This window comes from Gopherus flavomarginatus, chromosome 4 (assembly GCF_025201925.1).
Source record: "Gopherus flavomarginatus isolate rGopFla2 chromosome 4, rGopFla2.mat.asm, whole genome shotgun sequence".
NCBI lineage: Eukaryota > Metazoa > Chordata > Testudines > Testudinidae > Gopherus > Gopherus flavomarginatus.
The window spans coordinates 80,746,099-80,769,066 of NC_066620.1; the positions used below are offsets into that span (position 1 = coordinate 80,746,099).

The 22,968-nt window shown below is 39.9% G+C and overlaps 1 protein-coding gene across 5 annotated transcripts in view; it reads left to right on the plus strand.

Moving 5' to 3' along the window:
- Positions 1-1,352: 1,352 nt before the first annotated feature.
- Positions 1,353-22,968, plus strand: part of HEATR1 (HEAT repeat containing 1) — a 58,598-nt gene continuing 36,982 nt past the window's right edge. For 2 of the 5 annotated variants that reach the window (XM_050950362.1, XM_050950366.1), the window contains exons 1-17: positions 1,353-1,472; positions 2,123-2,275; positions 3,810-4,026; positions 5,010-5,151; positions 5,831-5,932; positions 7,207-7,347; positions 8,370-8,581; positions 10,967-11,100; positions 11,618-11,674; positions 11,844-11,952; positions 12,367-12,477; positions 18,122-18,239; positions 19,548-19,655; positions 20,052-20,147; positions 21,151-21,239; positions 21,570-21,781; positions 22,436-22,557. In XM_050950362.1, coding sequence (XP_050806319.1) covers positions 2,134-2,275; positions 3,810-4,026; positions 5,010-5,151; positions 5,831-5,932; positions 7,207-7,347; positions 8,370-8,581; positions 10,967-11,100; positions 11,618-11,674; positions 11,844-11,952; positions 12,367-12,477; positions 18,122-18,239; positions 19,548-19,655; positions 20,052-20,147; positions 21,151-21,239; positions 21,570-21,781; positions 22,436-22,557 — 2,112 coding nt within the window. In that variant the 5' untranslated portion in view covers positions 1,353-1,472; positions 2,123-2,133. Of the gene's footprint in view, positions 1,564-2,109; positions 2,276-3,809; positions 4,027-5,009; positions 5,152-5,830; positions 5,933-7,206; positions 7,348-8,369; positions 8,582-10,966; positions 11,101-11,617; positions 11,675-11,843; positions 11,953-12,366; positions 12,478-18,121; positions 18,240-19,547; positions 19,656-20,051; positions 20,148-21,150; positions 21,240-21,569; positions 21,782-22,435; positions 22,558-22,968 lie in introns of all 5 variants that reach the window. The other 3 variants (XM_050950363.1, XM_050950364.1, XM_050950365.1) reach the window with 3 other exon arrangements.

The following is a 22,968-nucleotide window of genomic DNA, read 5'->3' on the forward strand; positions in this document are numbered from 1 at the left end:
TAAACACTCTCAGGAATAACAAGGAGTCTGGTGGCACCTTAAAGACTAACAGATTTATTTAGGCATAAGTTTTCATGGGTAAAAACCCACTTCTTCAGATGCATGGAGAGAAAATCCACCCGTGCATCTGAAGAAGTGAGTTTTTTACCCATGAAAGCTTATGCCCAAATACATCTGTTAGTCTTTAAGGTGCCACCAGACTCCTCGTTGTTTTTGTAGATACAGACTAACACAGCTACCCCGATACTATTCTCAGGAATAAGATCAGCCTTCAGTTGATCTGTGTCCAGAGTCCTATACAGATTTGCACACATGGTTGACTTTACACATGTGCATAGTCCCACTGAAGTCAATGAAACTACTCTCAGTATTAAAATTAAGCATGTGCATAAATCATTCTCAGATATGGGACTATACCTGTATTGGCTGTTTGTATTTACATTGCATGGCAAGTTATTGCTGCCTAAGGTAGCATTAGTGGGCAATAAATTTGTTACTGTCTTCATTGTAGAGGAAAATAATTTCAAAAAAATGTTCTGACTTTCAAAATTAAAAAAAGGAAACCATTTCCATTGTCTGAATTTTGATTTCCCCATTTCTCCCATTTTATTACAAAACACATTCCTATTTTGGTTTTGAGTACATTATTCCTGAGTGTAACAAATAAGGGTTTTAAACTGGCCAGCAGCTTTATATTACACAGCACAGGACCTTCTAAAGCCCTTTGGTATTAAGAGGAGTCATTCTTCAGCATTGCCAACCCCAAGCACTCAAAAAAATCAGGAGCCATTATTAAAAGTAATGAAATTTCACATTAATAATTATTTTCAGTAGGGCTTAGAAGCCCCTGCTCTGCTAGGTGCTGTACAATCATAGGGCAAAAGAATGGCCTCTCTCCCTTGCAGCTTACAAGCTGATGAAGTGGGTATTCACCCAGGAAAGCTCATGCTCCTATACGTCTGTTAGTCTATAAAGAGCCACAGGACTAGCACGGCTACCCCTCTAAAGCTGAGGAAAGTGACACATTGTGTCTTATTTGTTCTCTAGTCTTTGGGGCCCTGCGGGGCTGCACAGCTGCAGTGGCTCCTGCACCAGCACGGAGCTGGAAGCTCGCTTCAAAACAGCCTGCAAGGCCAGACTGCTTTCCAAATACCAGAACTGGCCGCTAAGCCTCCCGCCGCTAGGGGCGCCCCGCCCCACAGCAAAGGCGGAGCAGGGACCGACGCCCGCTGACACACAGCGAACCTCCGTCAGCGCGGCTCAAGCCAGACCCACCCTGCGCAGCGACCGAACGCAGGCGGCTCGCACGCTCGGCTCTAAGCTCCTGGGCGGGCGCGCACCCCAAGCCACTCGCGAGCGCCAAACCCCGCCCAGAGCGCGTCCTTGACTGGGGGTGCGCATGCTCAGTCTCCCAACAGGCCGTGCTTTGTTTGTTTCCCCTCCCCTTCAGCACCACCGTTTCCGGGTCAGAGGTGAAGTTGCTTTGCGCACGTGGCTGCGGGAGTAGATCGCCTCGCTTCTCTGTCTTGCAGGGCGCGTGCGACAGGAGCCAGCGGCGGCTCGGTAGGGACCAGGCTTGCCCCCACCCCGTGAGTTGGGCAGAGCCAGCACCCCCAGCTCCCGGGTGCTTGGGCTGCGGGGAGCCCCCATGAGGCTCGGGCAGAGCCAGCGGCCCCCAGCCCCCCCCCGCCCCGGGGCAGAGCTGGGGTGTCTGGCCCTTGGTGCATGGAAACACCCCGGGCGCTTGGGCAGAGCTTGTGCTCTGGGAAATCTTGCAGCGCGCTGGGCCCGGGGCTGCGTGTGATAAATTGCTCTGTGTAGGGGTGGGGGGGGGGGAGGTCAGCGGGAACGCAGCGGTGTGAACGTACAAGAACTTGCCACCCCCCGACTCCCCATGGTGGCCCCGTGTGTGCCCGCTGAACGCGGGGGTACCCCGGGCTGAACCGCTGTGCAGCTAGCCTGTAGTTGGTTGCTCCGGTGTTTTTTTGTCGGTAAACTCAGGCTTTGCTGAAAGCCAGAAAAGAGTCTCCTGTGAGATCAAATGCGGTTTGTTCCAGGACTGTTTTATTTGTTTGTGGTGAATTTTATTTTATTTATTTTAATTTTAAGGTTTCTTCCACAGAAATATAAAACATGACATCCCTCGCCCACCAGCTGAAACGACTCGCTCTCCCTCAGAATGACCCCAGCCTTTTGTCTCGAAGTGAAGCAGCCTCCTTGCTGTTTGATTGCAAGGAAGCTGCCAATATTGACAGAGACACCTTCTTTGCAATCGGTAAGCGTGACTATAGGGACATCATCGGCTTAAGCCCCACATTTCTATCAGACAATGTTACGATTTTCTGGTGTTGTGACTGAAAGAGATTAGAGGAAAAAATAGTCCTTGTGTGTGTGCCCCTTTTGAAAGCACTTTGATTTAGTTAGTTTCCTCTTTCTCTTTTATAGTCTCCATGTTTGTGTAGGTCTTTCCCACTGGAATGTAGGAGAGTAAAACTTCTTAAAATAGAAGAATGTTTGTAAAACCTCAAAGTTACTAGAGAGATTGGGGAGCAAGTGTAGTACCTGTAACTACTTTTAACCTAGTTTATTATTATTATTATTTTATTATTACTTTTAACCTAATTTTAACATGATGACGACCTTTTAGCTTATGTCAATCTATATCTAGTGTAGTACAGGTATTTCTAAGGTATCTGTTAGCTTTGTATTTAAGCACCAAAGGAATCTGTGTATTTCAATGGTTCTCAAACTTTTGTACTGGTGACCCCTTTCACATAGCAAGCCTCTGAGTGCGACCACCCGCCATATAAATTAAAAACACTTTAACCCCATTATAAATGCTTGATGCAAAGTGGGGCTTGGGGCGGAGGCTGGCAGCTTGCAATTCTGCCCCCCCCCCCCATAACCTCATGACTCCCTGAGGGGTCCCAACCCCCAGTTTGAGAACCCCTGATGTATTTGAACATTTGTTTTTTTCATGTCTCCCTCTGGTTGGTTTCCTTGCTTTACTTGCACCCAGAGTTACTTTGCACTCAGTTTGTAATGAAATCGTTTTTTTATTTTATTGTGCTGTAAAAGGTAGAACTAATTTGCTATATACACTGTTCTTTGCATCATGATTATGTATCTCATAGATCAAAAATAATGTATTTTAGTTTAGTTCTAAAAAGTACTTTTCATTTCTTATGCTTGTTTATTGGTGAAAAGTTGTGTTTGTACTTTTTCCTCACCAATTTAAAAACTGTCTAAATGCAGCAAAAGCTCCACTCCTAGACATGTTCACTAATCGTCTGTAGAAAATTCCATACTGGTTATTCTGCTGTATGTTCTGTACATAGTAGACACTTAATACTTTTTACCATTGTTATAGCATTTTGCTCCTTGTAACACTCCTATAAAGCAAGAGTGGTAAGTACTGATTTTACAGATGGAGAAACTGAGGCAGAGGGAGGGTGTGATTTGTTCAAATTCACAGATGGAGCTTTACTGTCAGAGCGGGATTAGAGTTTCAGAGTTACTGGTTTCTATTCCTGTGCCCAGATCTCTAGTAAACTATGCTTGCCTGCTTGAATTGTTGTATCTATCTCTAGGATGGCAAAATATACTTTGTGTAACCTTTCAGTTATGGGAGGGGGGAAAACATTTTACCATAATAGTTTAGTTCGCATGACTCATTCAGTGAAGGTGATGTACAGAAGTGCAGTATGAAATATTGCAGACTAATGTTGATGATTTTTGGATGGGAAGGAGAAGAATGTTTTGAAGTAGAGAACTGTTGTGTTTGAACCATTTTCACTTACTTCTCATAGGTTGCACTGGTCTAGAAGAGCTGATGGGGATTGATCCTTCCTTTGAGATGTTTCATTCTGCTTTGTTCAGTCTCACATCAAAGGGTTTGGAGCGCAGTGTTCAGACTAAAGCAGTAAATGAGCAGCTGGATGAGAATATTTCATCATTCCTGATTCATCTGTCTCCTTACTTCATGCTTAAACCAGCACAAAAGTGCCTGGAGTGGCTAATTCACAGGTAATCAAATAGATCACATGCATGTCAATAGATAAATTTACCATAAACTGATTTTTTTTTTGTTAGAATAGTTTGGGTGTGATTTGGTCCTAGTTTCCTTGAACTATGGGTCAAATCCTGGCACAATCAACTCAAATGTTCATCTTTACTAGGCAAGATAAGTTTAGTTCCTTGCAAATTAGTATATGGGTCTGTTACAAGAGAACTTAACAAGAGTCTGTATTCTCTCTGGGGCCATGGAAGATTCCATGGCATTCTTTGTATGAGTTTGTCCGAATGTCCTTCACCAAAGTTTCCCAGTTATGTGGTTGGCTGGGATGGAGCATTTTTGCAGGAGGTTATGAGGCATTTATTTGATAACATTCAGAATGAAAGAGGCTATGTACAATTGGTGTATTTTCAATATAATATGTGAACTCTGTGCAGTATAGTCTAGTATAAATATTGGTACGTGCTAAATATTTTTGAATTCCAAGGTACTGAAAAGAGTGGGAGAGAAAGTGGACCAGATATTTTGTAATATGCTACTGTCCTTATTTATGTAAGATGATTGCAGATATAGAAAGTAGAAAATACCTCCTAACGCTAAAGCATGAATGGCTGTTGCACACGCATCCATTGGGTTGCAGAATTGCTCTGGCCTGTGTTATACTGAAGCTTAAATTAGATGATCATAATGATCCTCACCTGCTTTAAAATCTTTGAACATGAAACATTTGTTTCCCTTTAACTAATTAGGGCAGACAGATAATTTCCCTGTGAGCAGGTTATTCCATGACTGCTGGGTGCAGGGTCTCTTGCTGTTTCATCTGAGCATCTGGTTCTGCATGCTGTTGGAGGCAGGATACAGAACAAGATGGATTTCAGTCCTGATTCAGCCTGGCATTCTGTGTTTAAGGTTTTTATTTTAAACCTGTGTTGAAAGAATAGGATATATGGACCTCATGCTATGAAATTTCTGATTGTGTTTGCTTTTTTCTTAGGTTTCATATCCATCTTTACAACCAGGACAGTTTGGTTGGTTGTGTTTTGCCGTACCATGAGACCAAATTGTTTGTGAGAGTTATCCAGCTGTTAAAAATTGAAGACCCAACTCATAAATGGAATTGGTTGCATCCAATTAAGGTAAAGTAGCTTAAAAGTTACAGTTCAGAGGATGTAGGAGAAATAGTACTTAATAAGGTCCTGGTCCTGATACTGTGTCTATTAACATGCCCCTGCCACCCTGTGTGCAGCCCCATATATTTGGGTCTTGACTACAAGATTCTGTTGCAGGATTGAGGGCCAATGTCCACGTTGTTCTTGATCTCTCTTTAAAGGAAAATTAATTATAGCCCTTGTTTTGATAAAGGAAAAAAAATCTGATTTTTATTAGTAGTATGTTTGGAGGTCAATTTAGAAACATATTCATTACTAGTACATATAATTTTATAAAAATATAAGGTGAAGAAACAAAGTGAGAGGAAACCATTACTTGTTTCAATTTAAATCATAGAATATCAGGGTTGGAAGGGACCTCAGGAGGTTATCTAGTACAACCCCCTGCTCAAAGCAGGACCAATCCCCAGACAGATTTTTGCCTCAGATCCCTAAATGGCCCCCTCAAAGATTGAACTCGCAACCCCGGGTTTAGCAGGCCAGTTCTCAAACCACTGAGCTATCCCTCCCCAAATCTGGATGTCAGTGATCATTTAGTATACTTTGGAGAGATGAAGGAAGTTTGTGTGTGTTTTGATTTCACTTTTAGAATATTCTAATTTTAGTTATATTTTTATATCCCTTTCTTGATTTTTATCATGGACAGAAACCAGGAGTCCCCCTTGCTAGGGGTGCTTTGATTACACACTGCTATAAAGATCTGGGTTTCATGGATTTCATTTGCAGTCTGGTGACAAAATCTGTAAAGGTTGGTAAATTCTTCTAGTTCTGTTGGTCTATGTGTCTCTTCCCCCTCCCCTCTGATGTATTTGCATCATGGTGTGCTGTTTTTGCACATTTTGAATTGAGTAGCAGTAAATGCACTCAGTACACAGAAATGTGTGAAATCTTATTCTTTGAGCCCACTTTGATTTACCGAGATATGAAAACCTAGTAGAAATTGGTGTAATGTCATTGGGAAAAGTACAAAAAATTCTGTGGATCAGACCATTGGTCCTTCTGCTCTGATGTTTTGCTTCTGGTGGTGGCCAATATCTGAGGCAAAATGAAGTTAGCAAACTGTGCAGTGCTGTATATACAGTGAGAGGTGAAAGGGAGAAGGAGCTTTAGCTGGAGGAGACTATGACAGAGGAGATTGTATTAACCAAGAAACAGGAAATTGACTGATGCCCTAGAGTGACTCCACAAGATTTTTACCGTAATTCTTAATGGAGAAAACTGGGATGCTTTTAGTTTGTTTAAAAAAAAAAAAAACAAAAAAACCACCTGATTCCTGCTGCTCTATTTGCAAATAATTTTTGTGCTTGGGTATCTCTTTTCATAGTTGTCATGGCTATTTTAAGTGTGTGCTTTGAAATGTTAACAGTAGTTTAAATTATGGGTGTTAGATCCATTGATCTCAGGGTGGTAGAAAGAATCATAGTTTTCAATCACTGGCCCAAAAAAACAAACAGACAATAATAATAAAATCTTAGAAGAATGATAGATGTGGCAGTCACAATTTCTTAAACTTTTGGAATATGCCAAAATAAGCAAAATGCAAATACAGTGGATTTCACTTATTAGCAACTTCTCAGTTCCTGACAAAGAATAGCTGTTGTTTGGAAGTTACCAATAAGTGGCAAAGCAGGTTTACCGGGCTGTAGCCAGAAAAGGAAGCTCTGGGACTTGCCGAGCACCAACCATAAGCATGTTTGCAGAGTTACAGCTGGGAAAGGCACGTCCTAGTGCTTCCTTCCCTGGCTGCAGCCCTTCAAACCTGCCTGCAGTCAGGGCCTTTCTTCCAAAATAGTTCAGTCAGTGGCATGCCATTGCCATATCCAAATCCCATTAACAATAAAGTCAGTGGGACAGGATTGGTTCCTGGCAAAATGTTACCATTAATCAGAAGTTGTTAATATCAGAAGTGCTATTAAGCAGAATCCTGTAGTAATAGGAACTCTTAACATGAGACCTTAAATATTGTAGTTATGTTTTTAGTATCCTCCTAATGCCTAAGTAACTATTTTCCCTTCGTTCTAGACCTTTTCTGTTCATCATGGCAGCGTCTCTCAGTTGAGAGTCCTGTTTACTTTTTATGCCTCCACCATCGTGTCTGCTCTTGGGGCTGTAGAGAAGATAACAGACACTATAGTCTCCAAACTGCTTCCTTACATACAAAAGGTACCCAGTATTTCATTCTCTTGCATGATACAAGGTGGCTTATTTTGTCAGCTAGAATCCTGTAATTAACTTCCAAGAGGGATTTTCACCCTGGAATAAATTAGAAAAGAGACTAGGTAAACAATACACAGCTTGCTTTTCTGTGTTCCTTTTGCTGCTTCTGCTGACTGTTAAAGATGTGCAATACATGTTGGAGCAAACCTTGACCAGTTCAGGATTGCTATTGTTGGACTGCTTCGGGAGCTGTGTGTGCCTGGCTTTGATCTGATGCACTTCTCGTAATACGACACTTTAAGGCTGAGGGAGTCTAGATAACTACAGCTAAGGCCCTCCCAACTTCACGGCCACGAAAAACGCGTCATGGACTGTGAAATCTGGTCTTTTGTGTATTTTTACCTTTCACTGTGTAGATTTCATGGACTAGATCAGCCTTTCTCAAACGAGGGGTCCCAACCCAAAAGGGAGATGTATGAGGGGTGGGGGAGGAGGTCGCAAAGTTATTGTAGGGGGAGTGTGGTATTGCCACCCTTACTTCTGTGCTGCCTTCAGAATTGGGTGACCAAAGAGCAGTGGCAGCTGGCCAGGCACCCAACTCTGAAGGGAGCACCCTGCCAGCAGCAGCGTAGAAGTTAGGGTGGCAATACCATACCTCTCCACCCTTACTTCTGCGCTGCTGCCTTCTGAGCTGGGTGGCTGGAGAGTGGTGGCTGCTGACTGCAGGCCCAGCTTTGAAGGCAGCAGCGCAGAAGTAAGTGGCCAATAAAATGCTATCCTTACTTCTGCTCTGCTGCTGGTGGCAGCTCTGTCTAGGCTGCTTTGCTACAGTGTTAATGTGCATATATCTTCTTTTTCTCTGTCTAGATTTGAGGTTTAATTAGCTCACTCAAGCTTTAACATGATGAAAAGGGGATAAAGCAATTCATTAATGTTGCCCTAAGAGTATTCTGTACCGTTATTTAGACACACTGTTTTTAAACTTAAACTTGGCAGAAATGCACTTTGAATTCTTTCTCTCTTGGTAGGGTTTGAAATCCTCTCTAGTGGATTACAGAGCTGCAACCTACATGATCATCTGCCAGTTGGCAATGAAAGTGACAATGGAGACTTCCTTGGTGCAGACCTTGATGTTACAGATCAGCAAGAATTTGACAAAAACACCTTCTGTAGCCAGGGAAGGGCTGGCCTGCCTGCTCGTTCTTCTTCAGAACCAAAAGGGAGGGGGTCTTGGGAAAAAGTAAGTATACATGAGTTGACAGATTTCCTCTTAATAGTTGAGTCCTAAAGATGGAAACTAATGATATTTAAAAGGATTCTATCATTACCATAGGGTGGTCGCACTACTATAGTTAAGGTTGAGACCTACCGTACTGTTTAACAGTCAGTATTTCAAAGTGCTCTGAAATCCACTTGCGTAATCAAGATTGTTTTGAAGATTTCTGTGCCTCATCGGGTAGAGTTGGTGGTACAAGTTTGAGGTCTTTTTGTCCAGGCATTCCTCAGATATAGTCCTCTGTTTCTCCTCTCCTCTTCCCACTCCCCTCCCCACCCCCAGGAATAAGGTGTTTGTAATATTCAGGTGTCAGCCCCCAAAGCATGAGGAGGTTAGCTTGAAAATTGATATGCCACAAGAGGCTAGGGTAGAGTCCATAGTGCAATTTTGGGGTGATTTGGGCAGTGGGTTCCTGAGTTACAGCCCCCTAAAATGAGCTGTTTATAGTATGTTGTTTTTTGATGCAGAGTTAGGAAGAATTTTTCTTGAAATGTATAGCATGGACTGCTCCTGGGAACAACTGTTGACCAGTACCAAGGACCAGTTCAAAAATATTTCTAAAGTTTCTGCACCCTAGAAGCTTTATTGCTAATGCTTACACATCCGTGAGAGTTATTGTGTACTCTGTTTCATTCTCTAAGGAGTTTCTGAGTATGTGTTCACATGGTGGCTTAGAGGAAGAAGCACTTGAATGCCAGGGCCATTAGTTAGAGTCCTCTTCTCTGGAGTTCTGCATTCAGAGAACATTAGTGCTGTCAACCCACCTTTCCCTTGATGTCTGAGGCTATTATAATGCTCCTTTTGGAAGTGTTAGTGGTGTACACAGTTCTGAGGAATTTCAGCATCTATCATCTGCCCAAATCCTGCCCTGGGACAGTTTGGTGGGCAAGACTGTGTCCAGGATGTGAAGCCTGGTGTGGGGACAGAATCAACGGAGGAACTAGTTGCCACATTACAGATGATACCAGAGAGGCCAGTGCAAGAGTTCCAACCAGAAATGAATCAAATCTCTGGTGGGATAGGCTCGCTGAACTTCTGCTGAGCACTGGGAACAGACATCCTTGGTGCTGGGCACAGGCACACAGTGCTCATGCAGTATGGAAAGCTGGTAAGAGGCATGGTTACTGTGTGGCACAGCACCCAGGCACTGAGGCGGGTGTGAGAATATCCACTCAATGAATGGAACAGTTAGTAAAGCTCAGAGCTGTTGTTTCAGGCCTCATTCATCGCCAAAAGGGTGTCTTCCTTCCATCTGAGGACATCTCATTGAGATGAGTATGCCACTTCACACCTCTGCAATCATCCTGCTCCCTTTCCTTTCATATCAGCCCCAGAGGCCACTCAGGACAGGCTGCCACCTTGATCAAAACTTTAGTCTGTCACCCCCCTCCTCATAGGCCTACGGCAGGGGTTGGCAATCTTTCAGAAGTGGTGTGCCGCATTTTCATTGATTCGCTCTAATTTAAGATTTCACGTGCCAGTAATACATTTTAACGTTTTTAGAAGGTCTCTTTCTATAAGTCTATAATATAGAACTAAACTATTGTTATATGTAAAGTAAATAAGGTTTTTAAAATGTTTAAGAAGCTTCATTTAAAATTAAATTTAAAATGCAGAGCCCCCTGGACTGGTGATCAGGACCTGGCAGTGTGAATGCCACTGAAAATCAGCTTGCGTGCCACCTTCAAAACCCCTAGGATGTCAGATTTTGCCTGACTGCCCCTCTGTCATGACAGAGGGACAGCCGGCCAAATCTGCTGCCTTAGGCAGCTGCCTAGTTCACATGTAGCTAGAGTGGCCTCTTCCAGCCCCCTTTTCCTCCTTCTTCCCCTGAAGTGGAGTAGGAATTCTAGGGTTCCTGTCCCTGTGTGTGTGTGTATCTCTAACTGGTAGATGTGCTCTTTGCAGCCCACAAGTTACCACCTTCCCTCTTGCCCTTGGATCCCCTAGCCCAGCTGGGCACTGAAGGAGTGCGGAGCAAGTAGTTGAATGGTGGTGAGGTATTCCAAGAAAGATCCACTCATCTCTCCCCTACACACACAACCACGCAGTCTTTCCCTTTTCCCTACCACCACTTTCTTAAGAAACCAGGGAAATAGACTTCCTCAAAACAAGGCGGAGTTGTGGTTGATTGGCAGTGCCTTGTACCCTTTCAGAATGTGATATGCACCAATCCTTAAACCTGTGAAAACTGGGAAATGCATCCCTATAACTCTTCTTATTTTTTTTCATTGAGGCTGAGCCACTTGACAATATGTGGATAGTTGAAAGTTCTGTGTAATAGAAAGTGATGGATAAGCTAGAACCCAGAGCAATATTCAGTCTTCCTTTTGGTGTTCTCCTGTGCAGGCCATTTCGCTACCTGTGTAACATTCCAGACCTGGTTATTATCCTGCATGGCATTTCAGCTGCCTATGACGTCACTCCCCTTCTGCGTTACCTGCTGCCGCACCTAGTTTGCTCCATTATTGACTCCGCTACTGGTATGTTAGCATGTGCCCAATGTTTTTTCTGGGTAAACCCTTGTAGCAGCTTTTTTAGATAAATCGGTTTTAATTGTTCCTGATGACAGACTGCTCCAAACTGTGAGGAACTGCTCGTGTCTTTCTTTCTGTGAGGCTTGTGGAATAGCTTTTGGTTTTTTTAAATGCCTAGTTGCCACATTGCAGATGATACCAGGGAGGCCAGTGCAAGAGTTCCAACCAGAAATGAATCAAATCTCTGGTGGGATAGGCTCGCTGCCTATCTGTGATGTGCTGGGCACCTAGATATTCATTTGCAGTGCTCCGGTGAGAACAGATGATCTCATGAGAGCTAGTGTAATTTTACGACGATCCTTGACTTGCCAAGTGCTGCACATAGAATGTCATTTGATAGAACATATATAACATTTGCCACAATTTTTATTCCGGGAATAGTGATAATACTGAGCAGCTCATAATATTTATTCATTGCAACATCTATAGGAAATAGATAAACTTTATGGTCCCCATTTTACAGGTTGGGAAAATAAGGTACAGCACATGGTTTCCTGGCTTGACCAAAGGGGCACAGCAGGTTAGTGTTAGACAGGGTACATTCCTGTCTCCCTGTTATGTGCTTAATCCACTAGAGCCTGCTGTCTATTTTTTTTCATGGTGGTTGGTGTAATAAATGTAAAGCGTTTATTTTAAAACAACTGTTCATCTTTCTTTTAAAAATGTCTAATTGTTTATTTCTTCTGAAGAGGGGCACGAGGAGTCTGAAGTGACAGATAACCATATCTATACGAGACATCTAGAAGCCATACTTACAAGTATACCACTGGAAAAGGATTTAGATCACTTATTGGCCTGGTGAGCTAATTTTGATTATTTTCTACAATGTATGTTAATTTCAGCTAAAATAACACCTAATTTGTGAAAATGTGATTAGCACTGTGTCGGAATGTCTGTTATCTTCCCAGCTTTCAAGGGTTCCTGACACACACCCTGCTCCTGCAAACATATTGGTGTTTGAACACTAAGTGTTTGACTTCACTGGGACTACTTGCTTGAGCAGAGTTAAATACATGGATAAGTCTTTGCCGGATTGGGGCCTTACAAAGAAAAAATTACTTGGGGATGAAATTTAAACTCCGAAGACAACCTGTATTTATGACATACGATATGAATCACACAAACTATTCTATTTGTCTCAATCAATAATGCTGATGATTAGTGTTGTGTTGTCAATATGTCTGTTTTTATTTGTGTGTTTGTCATTTTTAGTAAATTTCTTGAAGAGTTTATTTCCTATGGTGTGGAGAATGAATCTGATTCTACCAAAATGGCTCTGCTCAATAAACAACTTCTTCCTCTCATCAGACTTCTTGAAAGAAAGTAAGTTACTTCTTATTTCCTATGCATTTTGTGCAATATGAAAGTATGGTAAGTCACCTGTGAATCAATATATGCTTCTCTTAGTAATTTGTGTTCATGGGTATCCTAGATAAATGCCTAATTTATCCTAATTGTGACTTCATACTTGTTAGTATGCTGAGTGATTTATGCAAGCATAATTTTAGTCTTTACAGTACATGTAATTAAAGCCAAATCTATCCTGGTACATTCCCCATCACCTTAATATCAGAGCACCTCAGCTACTAGCCTCTCCTAGCACTCTTAAGTTATACTGAGCCTTTTCTATTAATCATTTACACTAGTGGTCTGCATATTATTGACCAGCTTTATGAAAACACAATCAGATTAATACCCTCTGAAGAATTATTTACTATATTTTATTGTAAGTGGATAAGGCTTTTTTTAAACCACTAACAAAATCATCCAAAGCACAGGAGGTGGTGGTGATGGGGGACTTCAACTATCCAGATGTCTGTTGGAAAAATAACAGGACGTAGATTATAGCAGGACATAAATTATCCGAAGTTCTTGGAATGTCTTGGAGACAATTTTTTATTTTAGAAGGTGGAGAAGGCTACTTGGGGGAGGCTGTTCTAGATTTGATTTTGACAAATAGGAAGGAACTGGTTGAGAATTTGGAAGTGGAAGGCACTCGGGTGAAAGTGATCATGAAATGGTAGAGTTCATGATTCTAAGGAATGGTAGGAGGGAAAACAGCACAATAAAGATAATAGATTTCAAGTAGGCATACGTCAATAAACTCAGGGAGTTGGTAGGTAAGATCCCATGGGAAGCAAGTCAGGGGGAAAACAGTTGAAGAGACTTGGCAGTTTTTCAAAAAGACATTATTAAGGGCACAAGAGCGGTCTATCTGATTGCATAGGAAAGATAGGAAGTATGGCAAGGGTCCACCCTGGCTTAAGTAGGAGATCTGCAATGATCTGAAACTCAAAGAAGAGTCCAGCAAAAAGTGGAAACTAGGTCAAATTATAAATGATGAATATAAACAAATAACATAAATATGTAGGGACAAAATTACAAAGGCCAAAGCATAAAACGAGATTAAACTAGCTGTAGACATAAAGGATAAGAAGAAAACGTTCTACAAATACATAAGACATATGAGCAGGGACAGGGTAGGCCTGTTACTCAGTTAGGGTCAGGGTGGATTTGATTTAAATCACTGGTCAGGAAGACTTGATTTAATCGTGGATTTCTACATAGAAGTGCATTCTTGTTGGTTGTTATAACCTTAATACATATTCTTCACAACTCAGAGATAGATGTAGGTTTCATTTTTAGAAGATACACACTATACATTTTTAAAGTGATTTATTTTGACAACTTTTCAAGTGAGTTTTACAGCTATATCAGAAAATGAATGATTGGTTATTTCATTTACCAAAGGTAATTGAAGAAGATATATATGAAGTCACTGGGAGGTGAACTATCTCCAATTTAACAAGTTAATCATTAATATTTGGAGGATTTTTTTGTCATGCTGTATAAGGAGGAGAACATCACCAGACAGACATTTAAATTGTTTTATTTAGCTAAAACAACAATGTTATGTATTCTGGATTTTTTTCTTCAACAGCAAACATATAATATTTTAACAGAACAAACCATATGAATTTTTGAATTTAGTTAAAGTCAAGTTTTTTAAAATCAAGTTTGTTTTGGTTAAAATTGTTTTCAACTAAAATAGTTAAATGAAATATTTAAAACAAAAAAATTAAATCGACTATGTCAGCCAGGTCAACATGAGAAACTTAAAATATTGGCTTCTGCAGTTAACTCAGTCGTCTTCACCTTCATTTTCCTGTTCGTTCATAATCTGGAAAAGAAAAACAAGCTTTCCTGCTTTTCCAGGTCCAAACGATTTCTCAATTTGGAATGAATTAGTCCAAAGGAAGAAAATATTCTTTCTACACCAGCAGAAAAAGCTACTGCTGTTAAAAGTGAGATTATCACTTCAACAGTCTCTGAGTCTAAGTGCTTAAGTGACTTCCACCATTTCACTGATGTGACTTTCTTTAAAACATCATCAGCAAACATGTATTTCTTGAATGGTTCATCCTTAGCTCTGAAGTTTATTGTAGTTGACATTATGGAGGGATGATTGCTGGATGTCCATGTCATAGCCAACTCCTCTTCTTCAGCAGTTAAGGTTTGATCCTGATACCGAGTAGTGAGAAGAATTGCAAGAAAATGAGCTGGAGATATTGCATATTTCTCTTTTTAAGATCTCACTCAGTTCCTTCCAAATTTCAAGAGCGTCAGCAATAAAACAGCTATTTCTCTGCATTTTGTTCAAGGCTACAGAAATAAGCTTCAGGGTACTCAGCATGTATTCAACATTTCTCTTAAGCCCAGTGTTGAGAACGTTGGCTGTGACAGTGTCATCTATTTTTTTTCATGATTTTATTCACAAACTGTCATCAGATTAGGCCAGTTCTTGATATAGTGCTCAAAACAGTCCACTACTGAGTTCCGTTGCACGTCTGGTGGGAGAGTTAGCTTGGTTCCTCCCACTTTTTTCAGAGCAGCTTCTGCAGAGTGGTTGTTACGGAAGTATTTTGCAATTTCAACAACATTAGCCTTTATTTCTAGATCATTGAAGTCTCTGGATGGGAGATGCATCAATGAGCACTGCAACCATATGTTTTTAGATTGTGACTCTCTTCTTATCTTGGATACATTTGCCAGCATTGTCTGTGACCAAGCTGCATACTAGACATTTGAATTCTTTTTTCAGTTTGTTATAGCTTTTACTGCTATTTCTTGTAAGTATTCTGCTGTGTGCGCATTTCCTGATGTATTGATCGTTTCTCTGAGGAAGACATTGCCTTCTTCTGTTGTCACACAAGCACGTACAACAGGATCATTCTGGACATTGTTTCACCCATCAAAACTCAGATTAACAATTTTACCCACTAGACCTTTTGCACACTGCTCAATTTCTCTTTCATAACTTTATCCAGCTATTTGCCTGCAACGTCTGCTCTGTTGGATGGACTGTATCCTGGTCTTAGTGACTGAACCATGTTAACAAAGTGTGGGTTCTCAGTCATATGGAAAGGAGAGTTTGTTGCATAAACAAACTGAGCAATTTTTTCATCAATTAGCCCTTTTTGTTGTCTGCTGGGTCTTATCACAAACTTATCTATGGTTGTTTCTGGATGATGGAGATTTTTTTCTTTCTCTTTTTGCTACAGGTGATACCCTGTGTTTATGTGACATACATTATGTGACAGAAACACTATAATTGGCAGATAACTCTGAAACTATAGAAAATGATGATGATCTTGAAGGTGGATAGTGTTCAGAATCGTGTATGTTGAGGATGGATTCTCCTAAACCAAATAAGTCAATGCAGTTATTTAATTATTATTACCATACTGCTCATTTAGTAGTATTCATTGCATTCACTGACACTCAGTGCTACTTAAAGGTGAAATAGTAAAAGGAAGATCTGCCTATTTCAGCTATTTCGTTTTTTATCACAACTGCATCTAAAATGATAGTACCATAGAGTAACAACTACGTTTTTTGCTCAAACCTGAGAATTCAAGAATAGTCCAGAAGGAAGACAGGCAGTCCTTAAGAAAGAAGTATGGAATAAAAAAAGTTTACCAACCTGAAGATCCTGCATAGATTCATAGACTCTGGGACTGGAAGGGACCTCGAGAGGTCATCGAGTCCAGTCCCCTGCCCTCATGGCAGGACCAAATACTGTCTAGACCATCCCTGATAGACATTTATCTAAGCTACTCTTAAATATCTCCAGAGATGGAGATTCCACAACCTGCTTAGACAATTTATTCGAATGTTTAGCCACTCTGACAGTTAGGAACTTTTTCCTAATGTTCAGCCTAAACCTCCCTTGCTGCAGTTTAAGCCCATTGCTTCTTGTTCTATCCTTAGAGGCTGAGATGAACAAGTTTTCTCCCACCTCCTGATGACACCCTTTTAGATACCTGAAAACTGCTATCATGTCCTCTCCGTCTTCTCTTCTCCAAACTAAACAAACCCAATTCTTTCAGCCTTCCTTCATAGGTCATATTCTCTAGACCTTTAAGCAGTCTTGTTGCTTTTCTCTGGACCCTCTCCAATTTCTCCACATCTTTCTTGAAATGCAGTGCCCAGAACTGGACACAATACTCCAGTTGAGGCCTGACCAGCACAGAGTAGAGCGGAAGAATGACTTATGGTGTCTTGCTCACAACACACTTGTTAATGTTCAGACATGTTCTCTTCATCGTCTTCAGTGCAGCTTCCTCCTGAGAAGGAACACTTCTCATGATGTTGTTTCATTCGGGCAACCAGACCTTGCATTTCTTTGTTGCTGTGTTTGCATTTTGCATGCATGCCTGTCTTACCCGCAGGTAGAGGAACTTCATTAAAATATTCCCAGACTGGGCCTCTTTTACGGCCTGCTGCCATTATAGGTTTTCCCTTCTAGTGAGAGAATGGTATGGTAGATCTCAAATCAATGAAGGCTCCACTCAGAAAGACCTCAAACTTCTGCAATATGCTGCTCAAACAGTTTCTCTTTTGTTTCTATTCTGTCCCTCTCTTCTCACATTTATCTCCAGACTTCTCCTTGCCCAGATTTATTCCACCCCCAACAACCTTCTATTCATTGAACTTTTTGAAACTTTGCACTTTTAGAGAGAGGTCAGGGATTGACTCTGTGTACACAAATTTGCAGAGGGACAATAAAGTTAAGGTCTGTTATTTCTCACCTCTGTATATTATTTTATTTTAAAACATTTTTGCTGTTCACAAGCATGTTATCTCTGGAGACGCAAATCCACAGTTTGAGAACTGAAAAACTAAGCATCTCTGATGGTATCTTCTAGACTTAGCACTGAGTCCCATTGGGTAGATTGAAAGGTTAACCTAAATAATCTATACAGAAGCCCCTGGAACCTCATAAAATTGGGTTCCTAATCCATGAACTATTGGAACTCATTTATAAAACTTTTCTTAAATATTACATGAATATATTGTCTCATACTATAGAATTAGAATTTATAATCTTTATTCCATGAGGAGATATTTTGATAGATTTTTTTCTCAAGCATTTTATAAAAAAAAAAAATCTGATTTAAATTTAAAAAATCCAATTTTTTTTTTAAAATCATTGATTTTTATCTACCCTGGCTGGAGGAGACTGAGAAGGAATATGATAACAGTTTTCAAGTACATAAAAGGTTGTTGCAAGGAGGAGGGAGAAAAATTGTTCATAACCTCTGAGGCTAGGACAAGAAGCAATTGGCTTATAAATTGCAGCAAAGGCGGTTTAGGTTGGGCATTAGGAAAAACTTCCAACTGTCGGGTAGTTAAGCATCGAAGTGAATTGCAATGGGAGGTTGTGGAATCTCCGTCATTGGAGATTTTTAAAAGCAGGTTAAACAAACGGATGGTCTCGATAATACTTAGCCCTGCCTTGAGTATAGGGGACTGGACTGGAAGACCTCTTGAGGTCCTTTTCAGTCCTGTGATTCAAACAAGTGCTCTCACATTCTCTATCCTCTGCATATAGTTCTGTTGTAATTGGTGCATAACTTCTATAGTAATTTTCTGTGCAGAACCTGTTTCTCTTGGTTGTTGACAGATATCCTGAAGCCTTAGACTTGGTACTGGAAGAGCATCTGAAAGATGTTACAAATCAGAATGAGCAAGATCTTTTCCACCAATTTATCTCTCTCTCTGTGAGTGGCAGTAAATATCAGGTAGGTAAAGGCCCAATTTCTGGATCTAAATCAACTCTGGTATGCTGCCTTAAAGTCAGCAGTATTATACTGGGGTGTATTTGACCTTCCTTGTCTTTATTTTTTTTTTCTTGTATTGTGATTGATTTAAGTGTCATTGTGCTTGAACAAAACTGATGATGTCTGCAATTACCAAATGTAAAAAGCAACTTGAATAAATGATTATTAGCTTATATTGTGCTGCTCTGTTAGTTCTGTTATGTTGTGACAAGGTCACGTGCCCCAGTGTTACTTTGGTACATTGTCAATGTCTTACAAGCTGGACAGAACTGTCAAATCTAGAAAAGGTGGCAGCACAGCAGCCACCATTCTAATCAAGGAAGTTTGTGAAGACATTCTTTGTAGTATTATTGTGTTGCTTTTTACTCTTTTCAAAGGCTGATATTCTGTGACCAGAGGAATTTAGGAATCCCAAGTTTCTTAGCATGCTGTCTCCAAAGGGTAACAGAGTCTGGGCATATCACATACTAGTGCACAGCAAAATAATTTGTACTCCACACTTTTTTTTTTGTCAAGAAAAGCTTTGTGTGTGTGTGGTTTCTTTTTTTTTTTCTTTTTTCTTTTTTTTTTAAACATTCTTATAGCTACATTTCTTCATATTCAAAGCTGATTACCTCCAAATCAAACATGCAAACTGGCAAAGATTATGGGGCATTAAAAGCAGTGTTTCAGACACTTTAGGCCAATTCAAGAAAAACATGGCTGCATAAATAGCACAGATTCTTCAAATGGGTGCCCAACTGATAAAATCCTGATATGTAAAACTCTGTCCAAGCAACTTCAGGTTTGCTGAGATAAGCTGCAGGCATCTGGTCTATTTGTTACCTTCTTAGCTGTCTCTGTCAGGGTTCTGCCAGTCTGATGTCCAGTCACTGGCTTTTTCTCAGAACCCTTAGATAAGTGCAGTGTGTTTCTAGGACAAAAAAGTGTGGATGCTTCCTTACCTTGGCAGAGTGAGAATTTAGGGCTTGTTTACACATGGAGTTATTCAACCGTAGGTATTTCAATTTAAACTCACACCATACCTTAATCCGAATTAACTTTCTCATGTAGAAATGCCCTCAGGGTATAATTTTAAAAATACCGTAAGTCCATATACAGGGCAATTGTACTGTGTTATTCTGAAATTGACATTTTTACAATCAGAATATACCATTTCTATTCTGGATCAGTAGTTACTGGTTTTTTTTCTTAGTATATGTATTAATGGCAAAGTTTAATTCATTAATTTTCAACATACATTGAGTAACTGTGCAGTGTACATTTCAGTTTCTGGCAGACTCTGATACCTCTCTGGTACTTAGCCTGAATCATCCACAGCCAGCAGTCAGGGTCTTGGCTGTTCAGCATTTGAAGGAGATCATTGAAGCATCAAAGGTTGGTACCTCTGAGTCTCTCATTTAAAGAACTTAATTGATATGTTATCTTCAGAAGTTATAGAAACTTTTACTGAAGAAAAGACAAACATCACACTAAAATATGACACACACATTATCCTTAATGTTGTTTTCAGTCAGCTCAGTTGTTATTGTTTCTTTAAACTTGGATCCTGTCATCCAGAGTCTGGGTTTAATTCCTGTTTTATGAAGCTGATTGTAGTCCCACAATGGAGTCTGATACTTAGGTTTGTTTCTTCCATTGGTATTAGCAGTTAGTTTCTCCCTAACTGAGGTTTCTGTTCTCCTGTACTTGAGTTCGTATGTCATGGAAGTTATACTGCCAAGAAGGCTTTGGAAACTAATGGTCCTTAACCGCTTTTCCCTCGTTGTTCAGGAGGGCTTTGACAAGTCCTTCATAGAAGAAGCCATTTTTGCACGACTAATGGATGACAACGTGGAGGTTGTTATGACTGCTCTCAGTGCCTTGGAGGTAAGTCAGTATTTCTTGATAGGTCAAGTGAGATTTTAGCTATTTCTCTATATTCAGAAGAAATCTGGAATTAATGCTCTATATTAATTATGCCTTTACCTCCACTGACCTCTCTGGTATTGACGAGAATTTGTGTGTAGCTCTCTCCTATTAAGAGAGAGAAGCAAAAATTTCGGAGACTATACTAAGCGCAGCGTACTTTGTTGATCTGGTCACTAGAACATATTTTAATTGAGTTCTGCCCATCCTATAAACTACTCTGTCCATTTTATACAAATAAATAAGAGGAGCCTTCAGTTCTGTCCCCAGAAAAGCTCTAGGTGCTAGGAAAAGACATTTATGTCAAAGTTTTTCAGTTTTGGTGTAGGGATAAGCATGCATTCTTTTTTTTTAAAATCTAGTTGATTGCAGCCATACTTACGAAAGTCCTGCCTAGTATTTCTACATCAGGCAATACTATGTGTTTTGGGGGAAGAGATCATTATATGAACTACTTTTAATTATTACATCTATTAGTATTTCTGGTAGGATTTTTCCTTGTGACACTACTTGTAGAGTTGTTGATTTTAAGAAATGGTATACCAGTAACCACACAGAGATATGACCAGAGCACATGAATGATCAGAAATAAAATGTTTTGTTAGCATGTGTTGGGTTTTCTTTTTTTTTTTTTTTTTTTTGCATCTAACAAATACTACATAGAGGAAGAATAATCCTTACTTCATTATGAAACATTCTGGTTGTTTTAAAATCAGTGCATTTTCCATCCAGATATACATTCAGACTATCTTCTTCATGGATCTAGCAAACCAGAGCATACTACACGTTACTATGCTTTTTGTTTTCCTTCTAATAAACATAGTATCTGACCAACGTAAGTTCACTCATCCGTGTTTAATTTTTCTACTTAATATGATCAGTGATGCACTTGCTATCACAGTTCTGTAGATTATCTGATCTTGTATATTGATCCGTTGATTTGCATCTGTTGATTTGTTTGTAGATTTTCAAGGGACAAATCAGTCCAGAAATAACTGTTTCAAGTCTGTTGACTCTATTTCAAAGACTAGATGTTTCAAAGGACAGGAAGTGGTATGTGCCTGTGTTTCTTTTGTTTTCCCCTTTCTCCCCCCCAAGCTTTTAATATTAGTGGGTGGAGCTTGAGTTGTGGGGTGGTTGTTGTGAGTGGTGTGTGTCATACCTTAACTTTGAATTCCTTTAGTTGTGGTAATTTTGTATTGAGTCTTGAGAGAGATTTGAAATTACTTGATATTTTTTGTGAATTTCATTTACTCTCTGGCTTGCTATTCAAACTCTAATTTGAATCAATAGGAAGTTGACAGCAGTTTGGAGAAATGTTATTGGTGATATAATCAAGTTGTGCTCCTTCAACTTTTTTTTTTTTTTTTTTTTCTGTTTTAGGTACAAGGTTCTTGAGAGAGCAATACACATTTTATTCAAAGAAGAGATTCTGCATGAGAAAGAAGAGCTATTAAATCAAGTAGTAATGCAGTTGGTACCATTTATGGTAATCACTAATAATAATTCAAAATCTGCAGAATGGAAAATGGCAGTTTGTCTATCAGAATCTGGCCTCTGCTCCCTACATCCTTTGTTGAAAGGCTGGCCAGAAGGTAAGCTATTAAAACAAATGTTTTGAAAAAAATATTGGACATTAGAACTTGATGCTCATATAGGTAGTAGAGAGCTGGGCCACCACTAAGAAGTTATCACCTCTAAAGTGTGACTGAAAGTCTTGGAAAGTGGGTTATCTATTCATACATCGAACTCTTGTGATTTATTTATTTACTCAAATTTAAAGAACTGAGATTTTTTTTGTTTTGTTTAACATTTATAATTGTAACTGATATGAGGAGTGTTTTTGGGGGGACTTTGATTTGCCGTTTTGAGGCAAAGTCATCTGGACTTTAATGAGGCAAAATTCCAGTTGAATTCAAGTTTAAAAGGACCTTTCAACAATAGAGTAAACAGTGGAACAGGATGGCTGACATGTTGAGTAATGGGATTTCTTTTTATTTTTGAAAGAATAATATCTTAGAATAAACTCTTCTTCTGATGCAAACAGAGGAGAGGGAATAAGCAAGGGAGGTCAAGAAGCAGTGCGCATGGAAAGCATCAACATTTTGAGAGCTTAGTAAAGAAAAGCAAGAATGTTGGTGATAAGAAAATTAATTGCTTAAAGTGTTTAAATATTTCTAAATATTATCAAGCTGTCAGTATTTTCACTTGTGATTCATGTATCCACCTTTTCTGTTTTATGGAAATAGTTTTTGAAAAAGTGATCAAATCTGCAGACTTGATGGATTTTGTTGGTGTGGCCAACCAGAATATGATCCTGCTGTTTTCTGATAACATAACTTCAGGGGATCCTTCCTTAATGTTACAGATGGTACGTGCACAATTAAAATATATTCTTTTTAATGGTAGTCCAAACTTCTATACTTACTTACAGATGATTGCTATACCAGATGGAATGAGATTTGTGGGAGCTTGAAATATGCTGTTTGTTACATTTTACAGCATTATCCGGCTGCTGATACAATGTGTTTATGGCATAGTCTCAAATGTAATGATCAGAATAAATTTAATGCCCATTAACTCTCTCATAATAAGGAAAACCTTGTATACAACACACAGAGTACATCATTTAAGTGCCTTATTAGTGTAACCATAGCAAAACTATTTTGTGAGCATTATGTTCCCCCAAACAATTGGCCAGTCAGAGAACAAATAGGTAATAAGTTTGGAGGTCTCTGCCCAGTTTGGACAGACAGATGCCCATGGACAAATGGTCACATTG